This window comes from Ochotona princeps, chromosome 6 (genome assembly GCF_030435755.1).
Source record: "Ochotona princeps isolate mOchPri1 chromosome 6, mOchPri1.hap1, whole genome shotgun sequence".
Lineage (NCBI taxonomy): Eukaryota > Metazoa > Chordata > Mammalia > Lagomorpha > Ochotonidae > Ochotona > Ochotona princeps.
In genome coordinates, this window is record NC_080837.1 from 67,969,928 (window position 1) to 67,993,736 (window position 23,809).

Sequence of the window (23,809 nt, forward strand, 5' to 3'; positions counted from 1 at the left end):
GGAGTGCCTTGATTTTTAAATCCACTAACACTGGAGGGAGAGCTCATTTTGTGGGGGTCTTTCTTGGAAGTCTCCTAAGAACAGAGGAGCAGGTAGGGGCAATGCCATGGGCGAGGGAGCCCACAGAGGAAGTGAGGGTGCAGGGAGGAAGATGGGGATTCTAAAACAGGATTTGCTGAGAGTACGATTTCTTTGCACTGGCCAGTCTGGATCCTGGCCTTCAGTTTTGCTTACCTGGGTGCTAAGTAGACTCTGTAGGACCACGCGACTGGTTCATTGTCATCCCAGGATGCTGGAGCAAACATTTCTGGACTGTGACACCAATGCACTTGTGACTTTGAGAGGGTGGTTTAACTGTAAAGGCAAGATGACAATAGTTGTCGTCTATAAAAAAAAAAAAATCAAGATGAGGGAAAACAGTTTATCAAAAGTGTTTTGTAGTCTTCTAACCTCAGTCTAATATTGATCACTCACAGCAGGGGAAGGGGTTTACTGAAGTGATCTTATGGACAAAAATTGGAAGCCAAACACAATGACACTGATCTCTCCTACCCCTTGCCTCTTTTGGGCCTCCTGAGAAATGTGACTTGAGATGGAGGTGGCATTGGTGATCCTCAATGCCCAAGCCACCACGTGTCAGCCAAGGATGCCCACTTGGGAGGATTTTTGTCACAGGGGGCAACAGAGCCAGCCAGATGCACACGGCTCCATCCAGCCCCTGCATGGGTTCCAGCCTGCCTGTAGCCACATTCCTTCCTAAGACTCAGCCAGCAGAGAGGGCATCTAATGATCACTTGCTCCCTGCTTTAGACAAATAATCATATTAGTCAGCACACACAGAACTGTGATAGAATTTAAAATGTGGCTACTGTTGAACTGTGTGAATCCTGTTTTTTGATGCCCTTGGGGTCCAGCCCTGGCCTTGAGTGGGGCGACCTGAAGAGAACATGCCCAACTCATTCCCTGCCATATTCTTTGCCCTCTCATGCCCTGCATGTTTCAGCAACTGCCCCGGGGTGGTGGAGGGGTGCTCAGCCTCCCTGGTTTGTTCACATGCTTCCTCCTGGGTGCCCAGCCCTGGCCCGTATTGCAGGTAGTCAGTCACATACACCTGGGTAAAGGATTTTTCTAAAAAGCCAGGTTAGTTGGGATGCCCAGTCTTCATCTGTTACATCTGACTTGATTTCAAGAGGAAAAAATAGAACCCACAAGACAACATTTGGACAGAAGTTGAAAGCTTTCTTTCTCAATATCTTGCAGATCTGTTCCGCTTTCCTGCTCAACACTTGGAGGCAAAATTGCTGCTCTGTACAACAGCTTCATCAGTAAATCATTAAAAGAGCACATTTTTCCTCCCCTGATGGAAATGCTAATTTATTTTAATTTTTGTAAGTATTTCTCTTTCTGTGAATTGACTTACATCATTTTTTTTTCCAAATGAAGAACTTATTAACCCTGCTAGATGTGACAAATGAGAAAGACAATTGGCTAGTCAGTCTGAAATCTGTTCAGTATGGACTTAAATTCCGCATGGCAAACTGTTGGTGTTGGGGGTTTGTAGACACAAGACTGCTTGCCTTTTGTTTTCCTTTTTCTTTTTTTAGTTTATTTTATGCTTTTTTTTTTTTAATTTGAGAGAATCTTCTATTTGCTGATTCACTCCCCAAATGGCTACAATGCTTGGAGCTAGCCTGGGTGAAACCAAGAACCTGGAAGTTTAACCAGGTCTTCTACTTGGGTGGCAGGGCCAGGCACTTGGGCCATCTGGTGATGCTTTCCCAGGCACACTAGTGGGGAGCTGGACGGAAAGTGGAGAAACCAGAACTGACCTCGAAGGCCATGGCTTAACCTGTGATACCACAGTGTTAGCTCCATATTTTCCTAGTCTTATCTGAATTAATTGAATGAGAAATACAAAGAAGAAGAAGAAAAAAAAAATATATATATATATTTTTGCTGAGCAAGGTGTTGGTGTCACAGTCTCTCTGGTTCTTGCTAGCATACCTGTGTCCATCCTGCACATGTCCGGGCTTATGACCATTAGGTGAGACTTAGATTATAAATATTCATTATTCCCTTCCGACCTCTCATGTTTCTGCCAAACAAACTCTTACTGTCTTACCAGCTACCATGGTGATTTTTTTTGTTTTGTTTTGTTTTTTAACTTTCTTGGCATGTCAGCCCTGGATGACAAAATAAACTGCTCAATTAGGAGTTTCGTGTAGTAGCTTGCAACTTAGAAATGTGCCAACATAAAAAGGCTCATCCCACCCTCCCCTCCTTTAAAAATTTTTTTTTGGAAGACGAAGAATTTGACTTTGAGGGTTGGTCTTGATAATGATTTCTCTTTCTCAGACAAAGCCCCATTTCTTGTGGATTTAAAGAAGCCAGAGGCAAAGACTCCACACACAGTGAACTTCTATGTCAGATCTGAACCAGGGGTGATGCTGGGAGTGTGGTGAGTGCCCCAGGGGAGGGGACACGAGCTGGCTGGACAGACAGGTTGTCCTGTGAGATGGATACAGGGAGGAGTGCTGTGTCACCTGCTGATGCTGGGGTTGGGGTTATCTAGGGGCCCTGGAAGTTGCTCCTTTTCCACGGAAGTGTGGCCTGCTTGATTTAACATTACAGGAGTTTTCCTTTGCAGTATAATGTCTTAGACATCAGCCTTTGCTTCTGGCCTCGCTTAGCCCTCTTGTCCATCCAGCCACACCCTCCCAGGGCATGTCCAATTCCCAGCACTTTCTTCTCTCTGCCCCCTTCCTTCCCTCCATCTACCCTAGCATTGCCTTTTGTCTTTGGGGTCTCATTTGAATTTGAGTTTTCAGGAAGCTTCTTCTCACCTTCCATTTTGGGTGTTTGCTCTCAGGGGCTGCCAGAGCCTATACCTTATGACATTTCTTTGTGTGGTTATTTGGAACATGTTTATCTTTATTGGCAGGTTTGTATTCTCAGCACAGGCTTGGACTGCAGAGGGCTGTCAGTAACTCCGTCCAGGGGAGGCGTGTGTGTGTGTGTGTGTGTGTGTGTTTTCTTTTTTCTTCTATTAATCGCAGACTTTCCTGTTGTTTGGTTCAAGTACTTGCTCTTATCTACCAAGTTTCCAGGGTCCTGTTTTAGCTTTCATCTCCCTGAATTTACATTTCTGAATTATAGAATATTTAGGAACAAATAGAGCTGCATATCCCTTCTTCATCACCTGACAGCTAAGAGTGGAAATTTGGAGATCTTATTCTTTGCTCTTCTCTTTGATCTCTGGTTGCACGGTCAGCTGTCACCAACAACAGCAACGCATCTAGTGCGGGCGGGCACCTGCCACTCAGTACAGAGTCTCTGTGACACTGGTGGACTTTCTGCTCTCCAATAACTGGGAGGAGTGAAGATCTGTTCCCCTCTATGCCAGTCGTTCAAATCCCCTGTTATTTGGCATAGGACAACCTCTGCACTTTTGAGGTTTGCTCATTTGCTTGAATAAGCGGGAAAATTGGAGCTCACAATGTTGTCTGAAATAATGAAGTCATTTGGTGTACTGCACAGAGTAAGCTTTGTTTCAAGTTCAAGTTCTTTTCTCCCACAAAAGCTAAATTCTTAAATTCCCTCCAATTTATCATACTGCCATGATGTACTATGATCTCGTTCTATTTGTTTTCTGTCTTTTCCTCTGTTTTACAAATAAAATGGATTTTATTAATTTAATAATTAAAAGAGGCTCACAGGAAATGGGTGTTGTGAAAAAGCTCTGCATGGATTTCAAAATACTTTTTACACCAAATAAACTCATCTTCTCATTTTCCCAAGCAAGGTGAAGTCCCCTTGTATGCGTAACATGCAGTGGGTGTCTGATTCTGGAGGATGGAGAAGTGCTGTCTGTGCTGCTGTGTTGAGCACCCCTCCTCTCTCTCCAGGCATACGGTGCCCGGCTGCCGGGGGGATGAGGCCAAGGGGAAGGACCGGCTCTGGTATGAAGCGGCCCTGCAGGACGGGAACCCAATTATCGTCTATCTCCATGGCAGCGCACAGCACAGGTCTGTGTCTCTGCTTGGGTTTTACTTTTTGAGATTGAAGCATTGTATCCCCCTGGTGGAAGTCAAGGGCATGGCTGAATTCTCCTCTCTGCATGCCTTCACGTGCTTACTGTGGTTTATTGAAATCTGAGGTTGTTCTGGCAATAGGCTTCTCTTTAAAAAATATATTCAATATCTACAATAATGTGGGTCCTTCACTGAGAAGGAAAAAAGAGAAGCTCTTCCAACACGTGGGTGATGATTTCAGAGAGGGCTGGGGCTCCTTGAGTCCTGAGAAGTGTCTGGTTTACTTGGTGCATTTCAGGGGTACTGGCCAAATTCATAAAAAATGGAATTAAAGGACAAGTTGAGCAGCAGGTGCCTGGCACACTGGGTAAGACACCCAGTGGTTTACCCAACCCACTGATCTCAGAGTGTTAGGTGTGGGTTAGCCAAGCCATCCCATGGCAGAGCATCTGGGTTGGAATCCTGGTCCTGCTCCCAGGTCTAGCTTTCTGCTGACAGGACCTCTGGAGACAATGCAGGTGACTCAGGTGGCTCTGGGCCACTCACTCAGGAAGGCCTGGACTGTGTTCCTGGCTCCTGGTTGCATTGGTCCAGTCCCGGCTGTTGTGGGCATTTGTAAGGTAAACCAGGGGATGGACAACCAGCCTGTCTGTGTCATTCTCTGCCTTCCAAATACATGAAACATTAAAAAATATTAAAGTTTCTTGGGGCAAAAAATATCTATGCACACTTTAAAAAGTGATCGGTGTTTTCCATGAACTTTTTGAAGACTCATCACAGTTCCATAGCAGTGCCTTCCTGGAGGTGTTCACGGAGCACACATGGACAGCCTTAAAGACCCCCACATGGGGAAGAATGTTGCAAGGGTGTTACTTAAGGGGTCTTGGTAGTTGTCAGCTTTGTTACACCCAAAGGTGAGAAATTCATTTTAAGGCTGTCCATGTGTGCCTCAAACCTTGGAGCTTGGATTTCCGGAGAGATCTCTGTCCCCTGAACCTGGAGCATCACCTAAAGATGGTGTTCTCCGTGAGCACCTTCAGGAAGGCCTCTGAAAAAAAGCCAAGTCTTGAGAGAGCTGTCACCTGGCAGCAAAGGTCAGGGAGAGGAGGCTGGCACACAGGCAAGCTCAGCCTTTGGCTTCTAGTGTCCCCCAGGAAGAATCACAGCCTGCTGAAGGCCTTGACAGTGCAGCAAAGGATAGCCTGGGAGACCTTCTCTGCTGCAAAGCTAGCTTGGACTGCAGAGAGCAGGCGCAAGCATGGGTAACCCCCTCTAACCTAATCGGAGGCCCACATGGGCCTGCAACTTCCCAAATATTCTTAAATAAATTTTAAAATACATATTCCTAAATACTGCTAAACAAGTACTAAAATAAAAAGTTAATTAAAGAAAAAAAAAGAGATGGATTTTCAGGAGTTCATCAAATACTGATGCTAGACAGCACTTGAGAAATCTGGGCATCCAGGCCGACTTAGAGGCTGTGCCACAAGGGGGAGCCCCTGAGTCGTTTTAGCTGATTTCCACGCTGGAAAGCACTTTAGTGTCTCCTTGTTACTTAACCTCTCTCACCTAAGACAGATGTGAGATCAAATGCAAGCCTGAAGGTGACGTTCACTGAATTTGTCACCACAGTTGCTCATTCTTTCATTTTTTCCAATCTCCTTTACAGGGCAGCATCTCACAGAATCAGGCTGGCAAAGGTACGTCTGAAAGAGGCTCAAGGCCCGGGGTTCCTAAGTCCACATTGATTGGTATTCTGAGCTGCAGCTGTAAGGGGTTCCTCAAGTCCTGAGTCTGACTGTCTGGTGGGGGATACCAGGGCAGCGGTCAGGATGGGGCCATAGTCCTGCAAGCAGATGTTTCCTCCTGTGCTATCCATGAGGTATCAAACAGGTGTGGGCACCTCTGGGTCCCCAACAAGCATCCTTGCTTTACACGGGGAATTAAAAAAGCGCATGGAAATGGGCAATGCAAAGATAAGCTGATGTCAGCTCCAAACATTTTGAGATTCAACAGTGGCTTTTTTTCATCATATGCATTATCTGCGAACCTTTGAAGACCCCTTGTCTATACAATTTCAAAATGGACTTTTTATTGCATTGCTGCAATCTTTGTGAAGTGCTCTCCTGTGGGGTGGGTGGGGTGGATTGAAAGAGTATGTGCAGTCAAACAGGTACCTGAGGAAGTCTGTAGTGCCTGGCGTCTGCACCACACAAGGCCTTCAGCCTCTCGAGTCAAGCCCTGCAGGTAGTGCTTAACCAGTCCTAGGCTAGGAGCACCAGGACAACCAGTGTCACAAAAACGCCCGGCAGTACCAAGCTCCATGGGAGAGCAGATGTGTGTAAGAGAAAGAAAAAAATAGTTTAAAAATTCACTTTTGTTTGGATTTGATTTGCTACTTATTTAAAGATTTTTCATCTGTTTTATGGCAACTAGAGTTCTACAATTTTTCTTACTGGTACTCATCGGGTTTTGATATCAGAGTTATGTGGGTGTGTTAAAAAGAATTTGAAAGCAATTTGATCCCTCTGTGTTCCCAAGGACATATTATTGGCTGTTATTTTGTCTTTAAATATTTAGTAGAACTCACTAGTGAAATAATTTCATTTCCCCCCCCCCCCCAGGGAAGATTTTGAAAATCAATTAAGTTCTTAAGTACATAGGTGGTGCTATTTGAAGTTTTTTCTTTCCATGCCAGGTTTTTGAATGTGTGTGTGCTTTTAAGATTTATTTTTATTTGGAGAATAATTTATATGAAAGGCAGATATTTTGGAGAAAAGAGGCGAGATGGAGAGGTCAGTTTTCCTCTGCTGGTTCACTCCCCAAATGCTCGCAGTGGCTGGAGCTGAGCTGAGCTGGAGCTGGGAGCTAGGAGCCTCTTCGGGGTCTCCGACATGGGTGCAGGAGCCCAAGGACTTGAGCCATCTTCTGCTGCTTTCCTATGCCATAAACATGGAGTTGGATCAGAATTGGATCAGATCATGAATGCGCACTCATGGCATGCCTGTACTGGTAGGTGGAAGGTCATGTTGTAAACGATCCACTGACAGGTGAAGGTGCGCGGGGGCCTGCCACCCAGGCGGCAGACCTGGAGGAAACTCCTGAATTCTGGCTTCAGCCTGGCCCAGCCCTCATTATCGCCGCCATTTGGGAAGTTAGTGAATGGAAGAACTCTGTCGCCTTGTCTCTCTCTCTCTCCATGTAACTCTTTCAAATAAATAAACAAATCTTTTTAAAAACTCAAACTGTGGGGCTAGTGTAGTGGCGTAGTGGGATGATTCTCTTCCTGTAGTGCTGGCATTCTGTATGGGCACTGGTTTGTGTCCCAGATATTCCACTTCCTATCCAGCTCTCTGTTTATAGCTTGGGAAAGCAGTGTAGGATAGCCTAAGTCCTTGAGCCCCCGAACCCCACATGGGAGACCCAGAGGAAGCCTTGGCTCTCAGCTTTGGATCAGCTCAGCTCTGGTCACACAGTCATTTAGGGAATGAACCTTTGGATAGAAGACTGACCTTGTCTTCTCTCTCTGTAAAATCCACCTTTCAAGTAAAAATAAAGACATTGTTTAAGAATCAAATTATAGTCTATAAATATGCATACTTATATGTTTACCAAAAAATAAAAATTAGAGGAAGGGGGTTCGGCACAATGATTGGGACACTGCTTGGGAGATGTGTATTCCAGTCCTGGATCCCAGCTTCCTGCTACTGTGTCCCCTGGGAGTAGCAGGTAATGGTGCAAGTAGTTGGGTCTAATATACCCAGTGGAGACCCAGCCTGGATTTCTAGTTCCCTGCCCATCCTCGGCTGTTGCAGGTATTTGGGGAGTGGACCAGCGGTGAGAAGTGCCCTCTGTTTTTCTCTGCCTTTCAAGTAAAAAAAAACCAAAAAACCCATTTGAAATAGAATGCAAAGTTACGGAAACATTTACTGTGCAACCAGGAAACTGAGCACACCATGTCATGCCATCCTGTTACAACCCTGCGAGTAACAACTGTTGTGTTATACTTTTTGAGAAGTCATGCACTGTTATGTAACTTGGCCAAGGTCATACAGCAAACGAGTGGCAGAGCCAGGGAGCCACCTGAGCTGTCGGTCCTGCTCAGCCAGGCTGCTTCTCCTCTTTCCCACCCAGTCTGATCACAAGTTTGGAGTCAAACATCACATTTTGAAACTGTACCTGCTCCTCATTTGTTAAACCTCCATGGCTAGGGACCTGTGTCTTGATGAGGCCCTTTTGCTGATTCCTTTTTACCTTTTTCCTCTTCCTCTTTTTTTTTTTTTCTATTTACTTTTATTTGAAAGTCAGACTGAGAGAGAAGAAGAGAGAGATGGAGAGATGTTCCATCTACTGGTTCACTTTCCAAATGGCCACATCGGCCCGAGCTGGGCCAGCCCAAACCTGGGAAGCCAGGAGCTTCTTTTGGGTCTCCCCCATGAGTGCAGGGGCCCAATGACTTGCACTAGCTGCCACTCCCTTCCCAGGCCATAATCCAGGAGCTGCATTGGAAGTGGAGCAGCTGGGACCAGAACTGGCTCCCACACAGTATAGCAGAACCACAAGTGGAAGATAATGTGCCACACTATCACTCTCTGTGCCACAGGGCCAGCGCCACTTTCATCTTCTAACTCAAGTGATGACAGTGGCTTTGTTATCCAGGTGCTGAGTGATGGTGGCTTTCACGTGCTGTCTGTTGACTACAGAGGTATGTATTAAGAAAACTTTTCTTAATTGACGGAAGGCTATTTTTTTTTTTCAATCTCCCTCCTTTTGGAGCTAGTGAGAATGTGTTTGCATTTCCTGCCTGCCAGGATTTGGGGACTCTACGGGGAAGCCCTCGGAGGAAGGACTGACTGTGGATGCTGTCTGTGTCTATGAGTGGACCAAGGCAAGAAGTGGCACTACCCCCGTGTGTCTCTGGGGCCACTCGCTGGGCACAGGGTGAGACATGAAGACAGGGTTCCTGGAGGGAGGGGCATCAGGGCCTGGTTTTTGGATCCAAAGCAGCAGGCAGCAGCAAAAGACTCATGGGGCTGGGGGGCGCATAGGCTCTCCTTGGCACCCTCTCACTCCAGCAGGGCCCAGAGACCTTGCCCATCTTGGCGTGACGTTTGAGGCTGTGGCTGCCTGTGACACTGGAGTCCAAGAAACCCTTGAGCTGTTTCAGGGAAAGGAACTTTCATGAGGGTTCTGGGAGCCTCTTGGAATTCTGTGTGCAACTTTGTATTACAGTATTCTCCAACCAGGGCCCAAAGCTTCCACCAGGCATTCATCCCACGCATCCATGCTGCTTACTGTGCGCTCATTGCTTCACATGTGCACTAATCATTGTCTTACAGAGTTGCAACAAATGCTGCAAAAGTATTGGAAGAGAAAGGTAATATCAACTACCTCAGGGAAATTATTTTTTTTCTTTTGCTTCATTGGGAAAATATAGTGTGTAAGTCTGAGCACACAAATACCTAAAGCAACACAACTTGGTAATCAACAACTTGGTAATCTGACAGGTTAATCAACTTTCCAGCTCAATTGCACACAAAATAATAGCTGCTTCCCCAGGTTATGCAAAGAAAGTATTAAGGAAAAAACAAAATTATCTTTGAAGGAGCTTCCCGTGGGAAGTAGCAATAATATAAATGCTGGGAGAGGAAAATCATGCATTATGAGACGAGAGAGAGGAAGTGCTAACTGTGGCCATTGTACATTGTATTTGGATTAGTGTTTCTCATAACTGTCTGGATCAGAATCTGTTGCAGGTACGTGTTTAAAATGCACATTGTCTAGAGCCTAGTTGGTTTAATGAATTAGACTCTCTGTGATTTGGGCCAGATCATTTTTTATTATTAAAAAATAGAATTTACTCTATATAGCAATGTTAAGACAAATGCTATAGATTTTTAAGATTCCAAAGCTAAGACCTGCCAGGCTTTCTTTTTGTGGGTAGAGGGTGATGGTTCTATTCTTATCTACTTTGTTGCTCTAGATTGAGTATATATAGCACACTGTTTATGGAAAACTGTACAGTGCACTTGATACATGGCAGTACTATCTTCTTTAACAGTAGCTTGCTTTTCTTCTGACAGGTAGCTATGGCAGAAACAGCTCACCTTAATGCAATCAGAGACTGAGCTGATGGGAAACTGGGCTTTGGTTGCTCTGAGGCTGGTGTGTTCCTTGCTCACCATAGTTCCTAGGGGGAAGCCCTTTGAGGCCATAGCCAAAAGACAGGCACTGGGGTCCTCCCTTGTCTGACCTTGAACTCCAGGTCAGATAAGGTTAGACTGCGAGAAAGCTCCAAGTCCTACCTGGGTTCTCATCTTCCCAGCCAGCCCCATTGCTTTCAAGGCTGCAGATGCTTGGAGGGGGAAAGGCAGCTTGAACGTGGTGAGCTTTTCTGGTGCTGGCTCTGCAGTCCTCCACTGCTCAGTAGCTTTCACGTGCCTCTAGACACATCCACATGTGCATGCATGTTTTATAACTGTACATATGTGGACCTGGTCATCCTCTGACACATTCTTAACAGCCACAGACACATTTTTTCTTCCTATATTATTTTGCTTTCTTAACTTACCTAAACTATGGCAATCCAGTTGTGTTCTTAGAAGGTAGTGGTTTGGGGGTGGAAGGTTCGCACAGCAGTTAAGATTCTGCTTGGGAGGCCCTTGGGAGACAACACGGATAGCTCAAGTATTTGGGCCCCTGCCACCTACATGGAAGACTTAGCGCCTAGCTTCAGGCTGACTTGGTGCTGCAGGTATTTTGAAAAAAAAAAAAAAAAAAAAAAAAGGATGGAAGATACCTCGAAAACTGTCTGCCTTTCAAATAAGATAACAATTTTTTTTTTAAGAAGAAAAAGGTGGTGGTAATATCTTCCAGCCATTGTCTGTCTTAAGCTTGTTAGCAAGGCCTACCCTAAGCCTCCCAAGATTCATACTCATTCATATGGTGCAGAAGCCAGGAATTTGCTTTGCTAATAAGCTGCACAAATGATGTTCATGTTTAAGACCTTGTGAAGATCCAGTTAAGGAAAGAGATTTTGAGTAGAGGAGTTACTGATTTCTATTTTATTTTGTTTTTAAGGATGCCCAGTTGATGCTATCGTCCTAGAAGCTCCATTTACCAACATGTGGGTTGCAAGCATTAATTATCCCTTGTTAAAGGTAAGTTTCTGATTGATCATTGCAGGATGTTGAAGTATGGGTCATTTCCCTGCATATTCCGTCTCTATTTTCTCTCAGCTGCTTTCAAATGTTCCTAAGTCATTCTAATCTGAGATGAGACCTGTTACAGTTAGAGAAGGGACAAAAGGACTTTGGATTTGTTAGCTAGCTTACTATGAGTGAAGGCTTTATTTATTAATTTATTATTATTATTTTTTAAAGATTTATTTCTATCCAAAAGAGTTGCAGAGAGAGAAGGAAAGACAGAGAGATCTATTCACAGGTTCATTCCTCAAATGGCCACAATGGCTGGAGCTGGGCAGGAGCCTGGAGCTTCTTCCGGGTCACTTTCCCAGGCCACTAGCAGGGAGTTGGTTTGGAAGTGGAGCAGCCAGGCCTCACACTACACCTGCAGGTTGAAGCTTAACTTGCTCTACCATTGTACTGCCCTCTACTCCCCACCCTCCACCCCCCATTTATTTATTTATTTTATTTGAACGGCAGAGTTACAGAAAGAAGGGCATCCCAGTACACAAATGACTGCAACTTCCTGGGCTGGGCCATACCAAATCCAGCAGCCAGGAACTCCATCCAGGTCTCCCACACGAGTGGCAACGACCAAAGCACTTGGACGATCTCCCATTGTCCCTTCTCAGGCACATTACTAGGAAGTGGATCAGAAGTGGAACAGTAAGGACTCTATTGGCACTCATGTTGGATGCCAGCAGCCTAAGCAGTAGCTTCAATCACTGTGTCACAACATGAACCTTAAAAGATTTTTGTTAAAAAAAATAATCCATGTGAACTTTACCGCTTTGTTCTCCTGCCAACGGTACAGCAGTTTCAGTTGCTTCATGTCCTTCCTTGGTTTCCTATTGACATATTGTTGTGGTTTTAATTACACTTCCCTGGTGACTGATGAGGTTGGACAATTTTGCTTATGTTTGTTAGCTATTTTGATAGATCACTTGCATGATTCTGTTTCATGACTTTTGCATGTTCATCAGTTGAGTTGTTTTTTACAGAAGTTCTTCATACAGACACGCCTATTACTTTGTCTTTTCACTTTAAAAAATATATTTTTACTCATTTATTTGAAAGTTGGAGTTATCCTGAAGAGAGAGAGAGAGAGAGAGAGAGAGAGAGAAAGAGAGAGCGAGAGAGAAGAGAGGTGCCTGTTTCCATGTGCTGGTTTACTCCTCAGAGGGCTATGTGTTTTTTTTTGTTGTTGTTGTTTTTTTTTGTTTTTAGATTTATTTTATTTTCATTACAAAGTCAGATATACTGAGAGGAGGAGAGACAGAGAGGAAGTGGAGCTGCCGGGACTAGAACCAGCAGCCATATGGGATCAAGGCGAGGATCTTAGCCACTAGGCCACGCTGCCAAGCCCTGCAGAGGGCTATGTTGAAGCCAGGAATTTAATCTAATCCTGATCTCTCACAGGGTGGCAGGGGCCCAAACTCTTGGGGCCTTCTGTTGCTGCTTTTTCCACACCATTAGCAGGGAGCTGGATCAGAAGTGAAGCCGGCGTGATAGCTGAAGTGGTTAAAGTCCTCGCCTTGCACACGCCGGGATCCCATATGGGTGCCGGTTCTAATCCTGGCAGCTCCACTTCCCATCCAGCTCCCTGTTTGTGGCCTGGGAAAGCAGTTGAGGGTGGCCCAGGGCTTTGGGACCCTGCACCCGCATTGGAGACCCAGAGGAGCTACTGGCTCCTGGCTTCAGATCGGCTCGGCTCTGGCCATTGCAGTCACTTGGGGAGTGAACCATCGGATGGAGGATCCTCCTCTCTGTCTCTCCTCCTCTCTGTATATCTGCCTTTCCAATAAAAATAAATAAATAAATCTTAAAAAAAGAAGTGAAGCTGGAGCTGCCGGGACATGAACGAGGACCCATATGGGATGCTGGCGTCACAGGTGGCAGCTTCACACACTGTACCATGGCACTGGCTTCTGACATTTTACTTTCTTAATGATAAATTGTAGTGCTCTTAAATTTCAGTCATACAAATTCAGCAGTAGTTTCACTTATTCTAGTTCTGTTGATTTCTTTGGTATAGTTTTTTTTTTGATATTCCATTATTAGGTGAATATGCCTAATAATTTGAAGATATAGTTTTTATGTCTTCCAGTGAATTTATCCTTTCTCATCATGAAATAGTGAATAGTGTCCAACATTAGCCAATCTGTCTTTAAACGAGTGTTTGCATGGTTTACTCTTTTTTTGTTCCCCGAGTCTCAGCTTTCCTGTCTTCTTTGAATTTAGATACATTTTAAATAAGCAGCAGGTGCATCTTGATTTCTTTTCCAGCATGACGGACTTTGTTAACTGTAGTGGTTCCTCTGTTGCATTCATTCTACTACCTCCCTCTGTTTTGTCTATTTGTGCTACGTGTGTTCTTTCACACTGCCCGCTCTCTTTGACTTGGCAGCTCTGTCCCAAGGAGAAAGGCAGTGCTGAGGTCAGGCCAGCCTCTCTGCCCTTGCCAGGCCTTTACACTGAGACTGCTCAGACCTCGCTGCCTTAGTAGGGGGCTGTTGCTTTCAGCAGAGTTTTCACAGTGTTCCCCACCCACCCGCCCGCCCGCCCGCCATGTTTTTCTAGTTGTCTTTGGCAAAAGGCTTACCTCCAATTATCATTCTACTATAAGAGACAAATTTGAGTTTTTGAAGTATGAAATTTCAAATGTCATAACTACACATATGTTCCTCAATCGACCAGGCATTACACCCTTATAATTCCTTTGAAAATAACCTTAATTAAAAAGTGTATTTAGGGCCCAGTGCAATAGTCTAGTAGCTAAAGTCCTCACCTTGCACGTACCAGGATCCCATGTGGGTGCCAGTTCGTATCCCGGCAGCCCTGCTTCCCATCTAGTCCCTGCCTATGGCCTGGGGAATCAGTCAAGGATGGCACAAAGCCTTGGGACTCTGCACCCATGTGGGAGATCTGGAGGGAGCTCTGGGCTCCTGGCTTCAGATCAGCTCAGCATCAGCTGTCGAGGCCACTTGGGGAGTGAACCATCGGACAGAAAATCTTCCTGTCTCTCCTCCTCTCTGTATATCTGACTTTCCAATGAAAATAAATAAATCTTTCAAAAAACCCACATTTAGCATAAGAGTCTTCTAAAAGTTCATAGAAAATGTGTATTATGAACAAATTATGTATAGAATTCCATTTTTTTTGCTGCTAAATCAACTTTAAAAATTGTATTTTTAAAGACTTTTTAAAAAAGTACCCTGGTAACACCTAAGCTCTCAGGCAACCAGCTGATCTACATAGCACACACAGGGCTGGGAAACCTTTTTCATGCCAAGGGCCATTTGGAAATTAATAACATAACTCATGGGCCATACAGAATGATCAACATCAAAATTGGTATGCTGTAGATTTATCAAATTTCCAGTCCTGTCTGCGGTTGCCTAGGCAGGGCCAGACCCAGTGATTTCACAGGCCTTATGGAACTGGATGTCCCCCAAACTCAGTGTGTAGAGCATCAGTGGTCTCTCGTTATGACTCTGTGGGGCCAGCAGTCACCCAGATGAATGAGACGGCACTGTGCTAAGTATCACCTAGAAGAAAATGAAATTCAAAATTCGCAGTACTTACGGCTTCTACTGCATGTGCGTTGCCTTTACAGCATCAAAAATCCGTATACACAACCGGAGGGCTTCTACAGCTCAAGTCTTCCTCCATCTCAAAAGTACAGTAGTCGTGCAGTGTTGCATGTGCTTTAGGGAAGATGGCTCCTGGGTTTGATTTCTGGGTGGTTACGGATCAGCTGTGTAACCAAAGCTGATTGCTTGTACTATTTCAACTTGTCTCTGAAATGGAGCAATTGCAGTCTATTGGACATTGCTGTGATCCCTAAATGAAGGAAAAGCTATAGTAGCTACAGGTGCTATAGTAGCACCTGCCCCGTGGTTTCTCCTCTCAGCCCCAGGGGCTGCAACTCTGATGATTACGGTTGCACGAGCGGGTGCGAGGCAGGGAGCATCAGGACCTAGTCTAGGGCTGGGCGCCTCAGGTTCCAGGTGTTTTCAGTTTGTTTTCAGTGATCATTGCCGGGTCACTTTTGAAAGAAGTTGACTCCGCAGAATAGGAAGACAGCATGGTGGTAGTGGGGAAAGAACATGGCGTTTGACTATACAGATTTGGGGTCAAACCCAGCCTCTTTCCCCAACCCTGCATGGCTTTGATTAGGTGTTACCCTTCTCTGAGTCCCCCCCGGTTTTTGAGAATGGCTTTGATGGGGCCTGTTGCTCAGAGGTTTGGGGAAAATGAAATTAAGATCATGCCTGTGAATCACCCAGTGAGTATTCAGCAAATACAGTGCTTGTTCCTACCCTCCCCGTCTGCGGTAGGAAGCGCCACGATAGAAGGGGCCGGTAGGACCCAGGAACATCATTCCAGGGTTGGGAGAATTGGAGATCAGGCTTATGCGCATGTGTAGCCTGTGAAGGCCATACAGATGGGGGGGGGGGCATTGCCTCCTGGAAGGTGCAGGAACACATTGAGGAGACAAGTTTGCTTAGAGATGGGGAGTTGAGGCTTAGAGGCTTGCCTGATTGTCATCTCCCTTGCAAGAATAGGATGCTGGTCTCAGTGCTGGGTCTTCTAACTCTAGGAAGACAGCCTGGACAGGAGCAGCCTCTGGCATAAAGGACTAGCCAGACAGGGATGAGCACTCAGCCAGGCTAAGAGCTGTTGTTTTTAGTGGCTGCATGTGGCCCTCCCCAAGTACCAGCTGATTCTGTGTCACTAATGTTCCAAGAATATGTAGATGGTGGAGTTCCAGAAGAGAAAGGGAGGTAGGAGGGGCATTCAGGAGCTCCTGGCTGTGCTCTCCACTGGAAGGGGTGGTGTGACCTTTAAGTGTTGAAAGTCAGCCCTGCTTGGGAGGGAGTGAGGTATGAAGAGTGGATGAATTTGCAGGCACTCTTTTCTTATTCCTTTTTTTTTTTTTTAAAGAATCATTTATTTTTATTAGAAAGGTGGATTTACAGAGAGAACAGAGACAGAAATATCTTTTCTTCTATCTGCTGACTAACTCCCTGAATAACCGCAATAGCCTGGGCTAAGCTGATCTGAAGCCAGCAGTTTCTTCTGGGTCTCCCATGCAGGTGCAGGGTCCCAAGACTTTGGGCCGTCTTCTGCTTTTCTGGGCCATAAGTATGGAGCTGGATGGGAAGTGGAGCAACCGGGACATGAACCGGTGCCCATATGGGATGCCAGTGCTTGCAGGCAGAGGATTAGCTAGTTGAGCCATCATGCAGCCCCCTCTCTTCTTATTCCTTAGAATTCCTCGTGGACCACCTCAAAGTGTCTCTCGCTGACTTTTCCTTAGAGGAGTTCTTACTACAGGTGTGGGGAAATCACAAATCAAGGAAAAGAGAAAGCTAGCCAAGCAGTGTTGTCCTCAGCCTAGAAGAGGAGGAGGAATACAGAAAGAGAAGGAGAGGCGTGGCAGGCCTCCCAGCCTAAGAGCTCACAATCTGCTGTAAGGAGGCGAGGTTCCAGAAGCAAGCCCAAGCCCAAATGGGAAGCACACATTTGTACTAATTGGTGCCAGCCCGACTCTTTCACATCCATTTCTTTTACACGTTCCCTGCAATGATGCGAATAATAATAATTATTATTTTTACAAAGTGTTTAAAATGTTCTTTATGCATTCTCTGTGTTTCTGTCAATATTGGGAAGCTGTAACAAATAACATTATAACCACAGGGCAAGTGCTCATGGTTTTTCTAAAACAAAACAAAACAAAACAAAAAATGGTGAAGCAGAAGTTTGCATTGTTGAGCCTCAGCCTGCCCGTTCTGTACCCATTCTCTTCCCTTGGCTGGGTCCCATTTACTGCCCTGCTCCCCTCCCTTCCACCCTCTCAGGGAAAAGCCAGCAATACCTTGCTGGTATTTCCTGTTTGCAAATTTATCTGAATCTGAAATTTAGTCACACTAACATGAAAATGACAAATAACAGTTCAAACAGCACACCATGGCTGTTTGCATCCTAAATCCATCGCATCTTCAGAAGATATTGAGGGGGTGTTCTATTAGATACTGGAAAGTTCTCTAGGTTCTGGGGATACCTCAAGGAGTAATAGAGTTATGGCTCCTCTGCTGTAGGGTGTATATATTGCTGAGGCAGCATATGAAACACAGGTACAGAGGAAGACTTTGGTAGTGAGAAGGGCTTTGAAAACAATGAAACTACGCCATTGGTACCATGTGAGAGAGGGTGAGCAGGGAAGGAGAGCTGCTTAGGGGCGCCCTCTTAGAATTAGCATTTGAGCTGACACCTGCAAGAGCAGGAGGGCAATAAAAGAATCCCCAAATCTCAAATCGAAGGAAAAGCTACAGACAAGAGCACTTCAGGAGCAGATAGCAGCAGAGCCTGAAGGTGGATGGAAGGGGTCACGTGACAGGGCATGTGGCTGGAGATGGATGTGACCACCAGATTCTGTAGGCTCTTGAAGGCCAAGACAACATGCTGGTGTTGATGCAAGAGCCTTGAGTGGGTGTTAAGCAAAAGATTGCGATGATCTGATTGACACATTGATGTGATCCTGCTGCTTACCTTATAGGAGTTGGGCAGGGAGCCACCTGGGATAGTTGGCATAGTCCAAGTGAAAGGGTGGCTGAGACCAGGGGACAGTGGAGCCAGAGAGAAATGAATGGATTTGGGAAAGAGTATGGCAGTGTGGAGATAGGGACAAGGTGTGTGAGTGAAGTGCTACGTGAATAGCAACACTCAGTGTTTCTTCCTTCTCATGTTCTATTCAAAGGGACGTTTGTAGGGAATAGGGGCTCAATTTTATGTTGAGTTAAAACTATTGTTAAGGTAGACCTAGCTGGCATTCTATTTGTTGAGATTTTTCTACCAAACAATCAATTCAGCATGTTTTGAGAGATGATTATATTTGGAGCCCTGTGGTCACTGTTTAACCCCAAATGTCATCTTAAACATTGTAGTACTAAAACCATATTCAAAAGCTAATAATGTTCAAAACCTCTCCAGCTACTTATCCATACATTGTATACTTTTGCCAGAAATTTTGGCTAATGGAAATATTCTATCCCTTAACTAATTAATTATGTTCACAGTAAAAGCGATTTTTAGATTTTTGCTTACCACTGCTCCTTTATGAGCAAGAATATGAATGCTGCTATTTGTATTTTCATTTACCTATTTTTAAACATTTATTTATCATACAGTCCATTTGCATTTTTTAAAAAGATGAAAAAAGAATTCTTCACCAATAATATATAGTGGACTATATGTATGACTTATTTCTTCTTCCTTTCTATTTCTTACACAGATTCTCTATGATAATAAATTACTGTTTAAAATCGTAAAATTAATGCTTAGTTTTATTATACTTAGAAAGTCACACTTCCTATGGCTCATAGTGGGAGACTATAGCTAATGGCCATGGGACAATTATTAATAATTTTTCTCTTTCTGAAAAATAGATTGCCCAGAAATTTCCACGATGTTTGCACACAATTATGGACGCCATGAAAAAAGACAAAATAGTCTTCCCCAATGATGAAAAGTAAGTGAGTGTTGACAAAATATCAACTATCACTCAGAGAGTTTGGGTGGGAAATGAGGGGTGACCTATTGGACAATAAGTATATATACATATTAGAATATTGATCTATCATTCTTAGATAAGCATAGGCTTTGGAATAGAATATTTGGGAATTATATATGACACTTTCTTCAGTGACTTTCACAATTTTGTTCTCTTAGGAACCCTACAGGGGAACTGTATGTTTAATAGGACATATCCAGATCTTGTGACAGTCCTGTGCAGTCTAGTCTAGCACACCTTGGGGAATCCCTCACTTGTAGGCCTTATTCCCTATGAAACAAAATCTTATCCGCCCTGTAGCTGACTAGCCTGCCAGTGAATCCAACTATGAGAGTTTGGCAACTTAGCATGCCCCCTGTGGAACAGTTAAGGATATTTCCAAAAGGAGTTCTTGGCAATATGTTGATGGCTGCACCATACGTGAAAGCATGTGACATCTCTAGGAGTCAACTGTGGCAGGGAGGGATGGGTAAGGGAATTTGGGACAGTTTTGGAGTGGGAGACAAGATGCCATAGCTGTTATGAGTTATGAAGCTAGAAGCATGGCCAGAAAGCCAATCCACTCTGCTAATGTACATTTTTGGGGAGAGTAAAACACATTATGACCAGGAGAGCACTTTGGTCCTGGGGCAGTTTCTGTTCTGTTGAGTTGTTTTTGATTGTCTCCAGTGAAACTATTCCACTACTGCAGAATGTTGTACAATAAGGAAGATGAGGTTTTTCTAACAGTACAGATTCCATGTAACAGTATTTCTTCTGAAGTATTTCCCAAAATCATGGAGAAGAAAACTTAGTTAAATTGTCAGAGGAAACAGCAGTGAGGGAAAGCTTGCCACGTGAAGCTGTTAGGCTGAAGAGTCAAGTAAAGACATCTTGCATGCTTGGGCACGCCTCCTGCTTTCGTGAAGGGTTGACTAGAAGATGGTTAGTGAACTTACTGCACTCCTTCTACCTGTCCCCAGCGTGAAGTTCCTGTCTTCCCCACTGCTCATCTTACATGGAGAGGATGACAGGACGGTGCCTCTGGAGTGTGGGAAAACGGTGAGTGAAGAGCCCAGCGCTGGACACTGAGGCATCCTGGACTCAGGTCATTGTCTGCCAGGCAGCCACGCTTGGATGAGAGCTTCTGGCGGGTGTCTGACATTGCGAGAAGTGTTCACAGCCCTGACTAGCCACCCTGCCTTCACACAGTGCGCCTCAGTGCCCTTGGCTGTTGCTCAGCCTAAAGGCGTGCATGTGGCAGGTGCTGGTTCCTCATCTGTGCCTGCAGAGACAAGATCTCAGGTTGCTGTGGAAACTTCTCTCCCTGCAGTCTCTGTCAGAACAGCATTGCAAGCAGAGGGGGCAGGTCTTGGGCGTAGTGGATGCTCACTGGGACACCTGTGTACTGTACTGGAGGGGCTAGGTTCAGATACCTGGCTCTACTCCTGACTCCAGCCTCCTGCGAATGCAGACTGCAGCAGGCAGCAGGTGAGGGCTCAAGTAGCTGGGTTACTGCCTCTCTTGTGAGTGACCCTGAATTTGTAGCACTCAGCTTCAGCCCGGCCAAGCCACTGCTGTTTTGAGAATTAGAGGAATGACTCAGTGGATGGGAGCTAGTAGTGCACATGCTCTCCTCTCTCTCTCTCTCTCTCTCTCTCTCTCTCTCTCTCTCTCTCTCTCTCTCTCTCTGAAATTTCAAAGGAAAAATACAGATGCAGTCTTTTCCTTTCTGCGCCTCTCTGCCAGAGTTGGGTCCATGGCAACTCCTCGCGCCTCTGCAAGAATCTTCAGGTGGGGAGGACAAGGCTAGTCTGTTCTCTTTCAGAAAGGGGAGATCAATGAGAGAACCCTTGCTTTGAGTTACCGGCCTCTGCAAGCTGGTCTTCCCATTTTTTTTGCAGCTCTATGAAATCGCCCGCACAGTGTATCGGCACAAGGAGAGGGTCCAGCTGGTTATCTTTCCTCCTGGCTTCCACCACAACCTTCTTTGTAAAAGTCCCCTTCTGTTAATGGCTGTGAGGTAAGAATGCCTTTACTCAATGTCATTCTTCCTGCTTCTGGCATGTTGGGCTGCCCTGGTTTACTGAGCCCTTGCAGGTAGGGAAAATGTGTTAACTGATCCTGCTCTTTCCTCTGCAGAGATTTCCTGAGCAAGCAATGGGCCTGAGGACAGAAACCTGTAGTGAAGACCTGGTCCCAACCGTGCCCTCTGCCCCCCGCGTCTGTGATGTGTGTTATTTTTATATGGGGCCACCTGGATGAACTGAGGCTATTTGCCATTTTAATAAGGGAAGCGTGAATGCTGGTTGGATGGGATGCTCTCATTTAGCTCTGCTTCATGCAGAATTTCCATGTGGGGAATCACACCTTGGTAAAAATGTGGCTGTCAGCTAATGACGTGTAGTTTTCCAAGATCCTGGGGGTGGGGAGATATCTGTGAAGAAGGTGGCTGCTTGGTTGGACTGTCTGTCTGTACCCAGAGCATGCACATAGAAGTCCGACCACCAGTGTGATGGCAGTAGGAGGCGGAGTGTTTGGTGGATGAGTGCTCACGCATGGCATTAGTGCCCTGTAACGCAGGCCGGAAGAAGTCCCTTACCTCTTGCACCATGTGAGGATGCAGAGAAGGTGCCATCCAGGAGCCAGGCTGGAGCCCTTACCAGCCTTGCAATCCACCAGCACCTTGATCTTGAACACCTCAGCCTCCAACAATACTAGTGTCACCCAGTTACCCAGGTGGGGTGTTGTCTTACAGCGACCTGAATAAATTGGGGCCGTGATCTTAGCTTTGGACTCAAGAGTCTAAGAAAGGTATTCCAAGGTACTCAAGTGATTTGTATTTTACTCAAGTTCTTTTAAAGGCTCTTAAAAAGTTCCAAGCAGTTTCTTATTTTTTTCTGATTAGTTTTGCAGGAAGTCCTAGTAGTTTACTGATTGGTTATAAAATAATGGCTTGGCAACTCACTTAGCCCTTGGAAATTTATTATTCTTGGAAAATTATTATTCACTTTATTATTAACCCTAATCCTCTGTTCTTCCCGTTCTCGGAGATACTTAACCAGATCATTTAGCTAATAAAGGAAAAGAAAATCAATAAATGTCATAAAAATGTTCGAGTTCAGTAAGAAGCTACTTCTCCCAAAGGCCTTTTAAGTCATTTTCCATCACCTTTGTTCACACCATTGCTAGCTTCATGAGATAGGGAAATCTTGAGATCTGAAGGTTCCATGTTCCAGATGTCCCTGGCATATTCCTTAATTGTTCGGTCGCTGGAGAATTTCCCCGAGGCAGCTATGTTTCTGAGTACCATGGTGTTCCAGGCCTTGGGATTCTGTAGATAAAAAAATGGAAGCAAGACATGAGGCTGCGCACGGCCAAGTATGCTTCCTACGGAGGTGGTAGGAGCCCCCAGAGCGAGGTGTGAGCATATGCGCCCTGCAGCTGGACAGCTGGGGTACAGAAGACGACTTTCTGCATTTGAATAATACACACCTCTTAGGAATGAAAAAAAAATTTCCATTAAAAAAGAAACCAGGGATGTGAGTTCTAAAATTGGTCATTCCAGCTGTCTCTCCCATTATTACGAATGAAGGAAGCACCCTTTAAACCAGGGCTGGGGAACTTCCAGCTACAGGCTGTATAAGGCCCATGAAATCATCTGGTCTGGCCCTGCCAAGGCAACCGCAGGTGGACTTGAAATATGACAAATGTAGAGCAGGCTGAATTTTAAGTTGATAAAAGTGAATAACCGATACATATTCAAATAGCCCTTGGCAGAAAACACATTCTCAATCCTTGCACCAAGAGGAAGAAGGAAACTCATATTTGTTGTCTGCAGGGTATCTCATCAAGAGATTCAGCCTGTGGCTCACTAAGCTTGAAAGCCACTGCTCTGCCATCTGAGCTACAATCAGGCAGTCAGTGAGATGAGAGCTCTGATGGACTACTCAGCTGTTCTCGTTCTTTCTGAAAGTACACACGCCAACAGGTTCATACTGAACCGCAAATTCTCCCCTGGGATCTCAGAACAGGGTCAGTGAAGGCTTTTATTCATGAAGGAAATTATCCTATCAAAAATTTCATCATTTTTTATAAAAGAATGTAAGAAACCATTTTGTAGTCTCATGATTTTTAAAGAACTTTAAAAGTTTGTTGAGAATGATGGGGACATCACTCAAAGCCATTAGCCAAGCACTATAGGCATTGAAAATACTACAAGTGCCCTGCTTCTTCAAGTTACTGCAGAACGGTCTTGCCATTTGTTCATGCAGAGGTAACACATCCCTTAATGAGATGGGAACAAGCATGTTCTCTTTCCCTTTTCTTTAGCTATCGAAGTGGATAATGAGTAAACTTCCTAGTCATGTGGGTCAGGTTCATTAAGCCTCAACAATACAATTATTGTTTAGCAGACTGTCACGGGTACTAATGAACAAGAAAAACCGAATAAAATTCTGGGCTTCTAGATGGACTTCCTTTGGGTTGGGCCATCATTTCAACAGAGGAGAGCCACTGTGTCAACTTGACATTCTTCCGTCCCCTTGTTCATATTCTTCTCTGATCTGTTTTCCTTTCTTGTGATTTTTATGTCTCGCCATTCTCTTTCCTCTTTCTGGCTGCTCTCTCCAGGGTTCAGAAAACATGCAGTGAGCTGCTTGGCCCATGCTCCAGCAATGCCTTGCTTGTTCAGAGCTATCAACATGAGTTTCCTTGGGTCTGTGTGCTGTGGGGGGACTAGATATGAGTGTACCAGAAGCCTTGTGAATCAGCAGAGGTCTTTTTTTCTTTTAAAGATGGATTTGTTTTATTTGGAAAGCAGAGTGGCAAAGAATTAGAAGCAGAAACACAGAGAGATTTTTCCCTTCATTGGTTTACTTCCCAAATGATCATTAACAGCTGGAGCTTGGCAAGGCTGGCAGAAACCTAGGACTCCATCCAGATCTCCCACATGGGTGGCAGAGGCCCATGCACTGCGCCCATCATTTGCTGCCTTTGTAGGGAGCTGGATCAGAAGTGGAGTAGCTGTTACTGTTGAA

The 23,809-nt window shown here is 45.0% G+C and overlaps 2 protein-coding genes across 3 annotated transcripts in view; one reads left to right on the plus strand and one right to left on the minus strand.

Annotated features, from left to right (window-relative positions):
* Positions 1–3,827: 3,827 nt before the first annotated feature.
* ABHD12B (abhydrolase domain containing 12B) lies at positions 3,828–21,308 on the plus strand. Its single transcript, XM_004584959.2, has 10 exons — positions 3,828–4,025; positions 5,701–5,731; positions 8,691–8,736; positions 8,843–8,972; positions 9,371–9,408; positions 11,112–11,191; positions 18,667–18,749; positions 19,754–19,832; positions 20,675–20,793; positions 20,913–21,308. The coding sequence occupies exons 1-10, from the start codon at positions 3,853–3,855 to the stop codon at positions 20,938–20,940; spliced, it is 807 nt and encodes a 268-aa protein (XP_004585016.2). The 5' UTR covers positions 3,828–3,852; the 3' UTR covers positions 20,941–21,308.
* Positions 21,309–21,871: 563 nt separating this feature from the next.
* Positions 21,872–23,809, minus strand: part of PYGL (glycogen phosphorylase L) — a 32,548-nt gene continuing 30,610 nt past the window's right edge. For both annotated transcript variants that reach the window (XM_058666426.1, XM_058666427.1), the window contains one exon: positions 21,872–22,104. In XM_058666426.1, coding sequence (XP_058522409.1) covers positions 21,928–22,104 — 177 coding nt within the window. In that variant the 3' untranslated portion in view covers positions 21,872–21,927. The remainder of the gene's footprint in view (positions 22,105–23,809) is intronic.

Coding starts and splice junctions, on each gene's coding strand:
- ABHD12B (XM_004584959.2), top strand. CDS start 3,853: ATGGAGAAGTGCTGTCTGTGCTGCTGTGTTGAGCACCCCTCCTCTCTC. Junction 11,192..18,666: donor TTAATTATCCCTTGTTAAAG/GTAAGTTTCTGA, acceptor TCTGAAAAATAG/ATTGCCCAGAAATTTCCACG. Junction 18,750..19,753: donor GTCTTCCCCAATGATGAAAA/GTAAGTGAGTGT, acceptor ACCTGTCCCCAG/CGTGAAGTTCCTGTCTTCCC.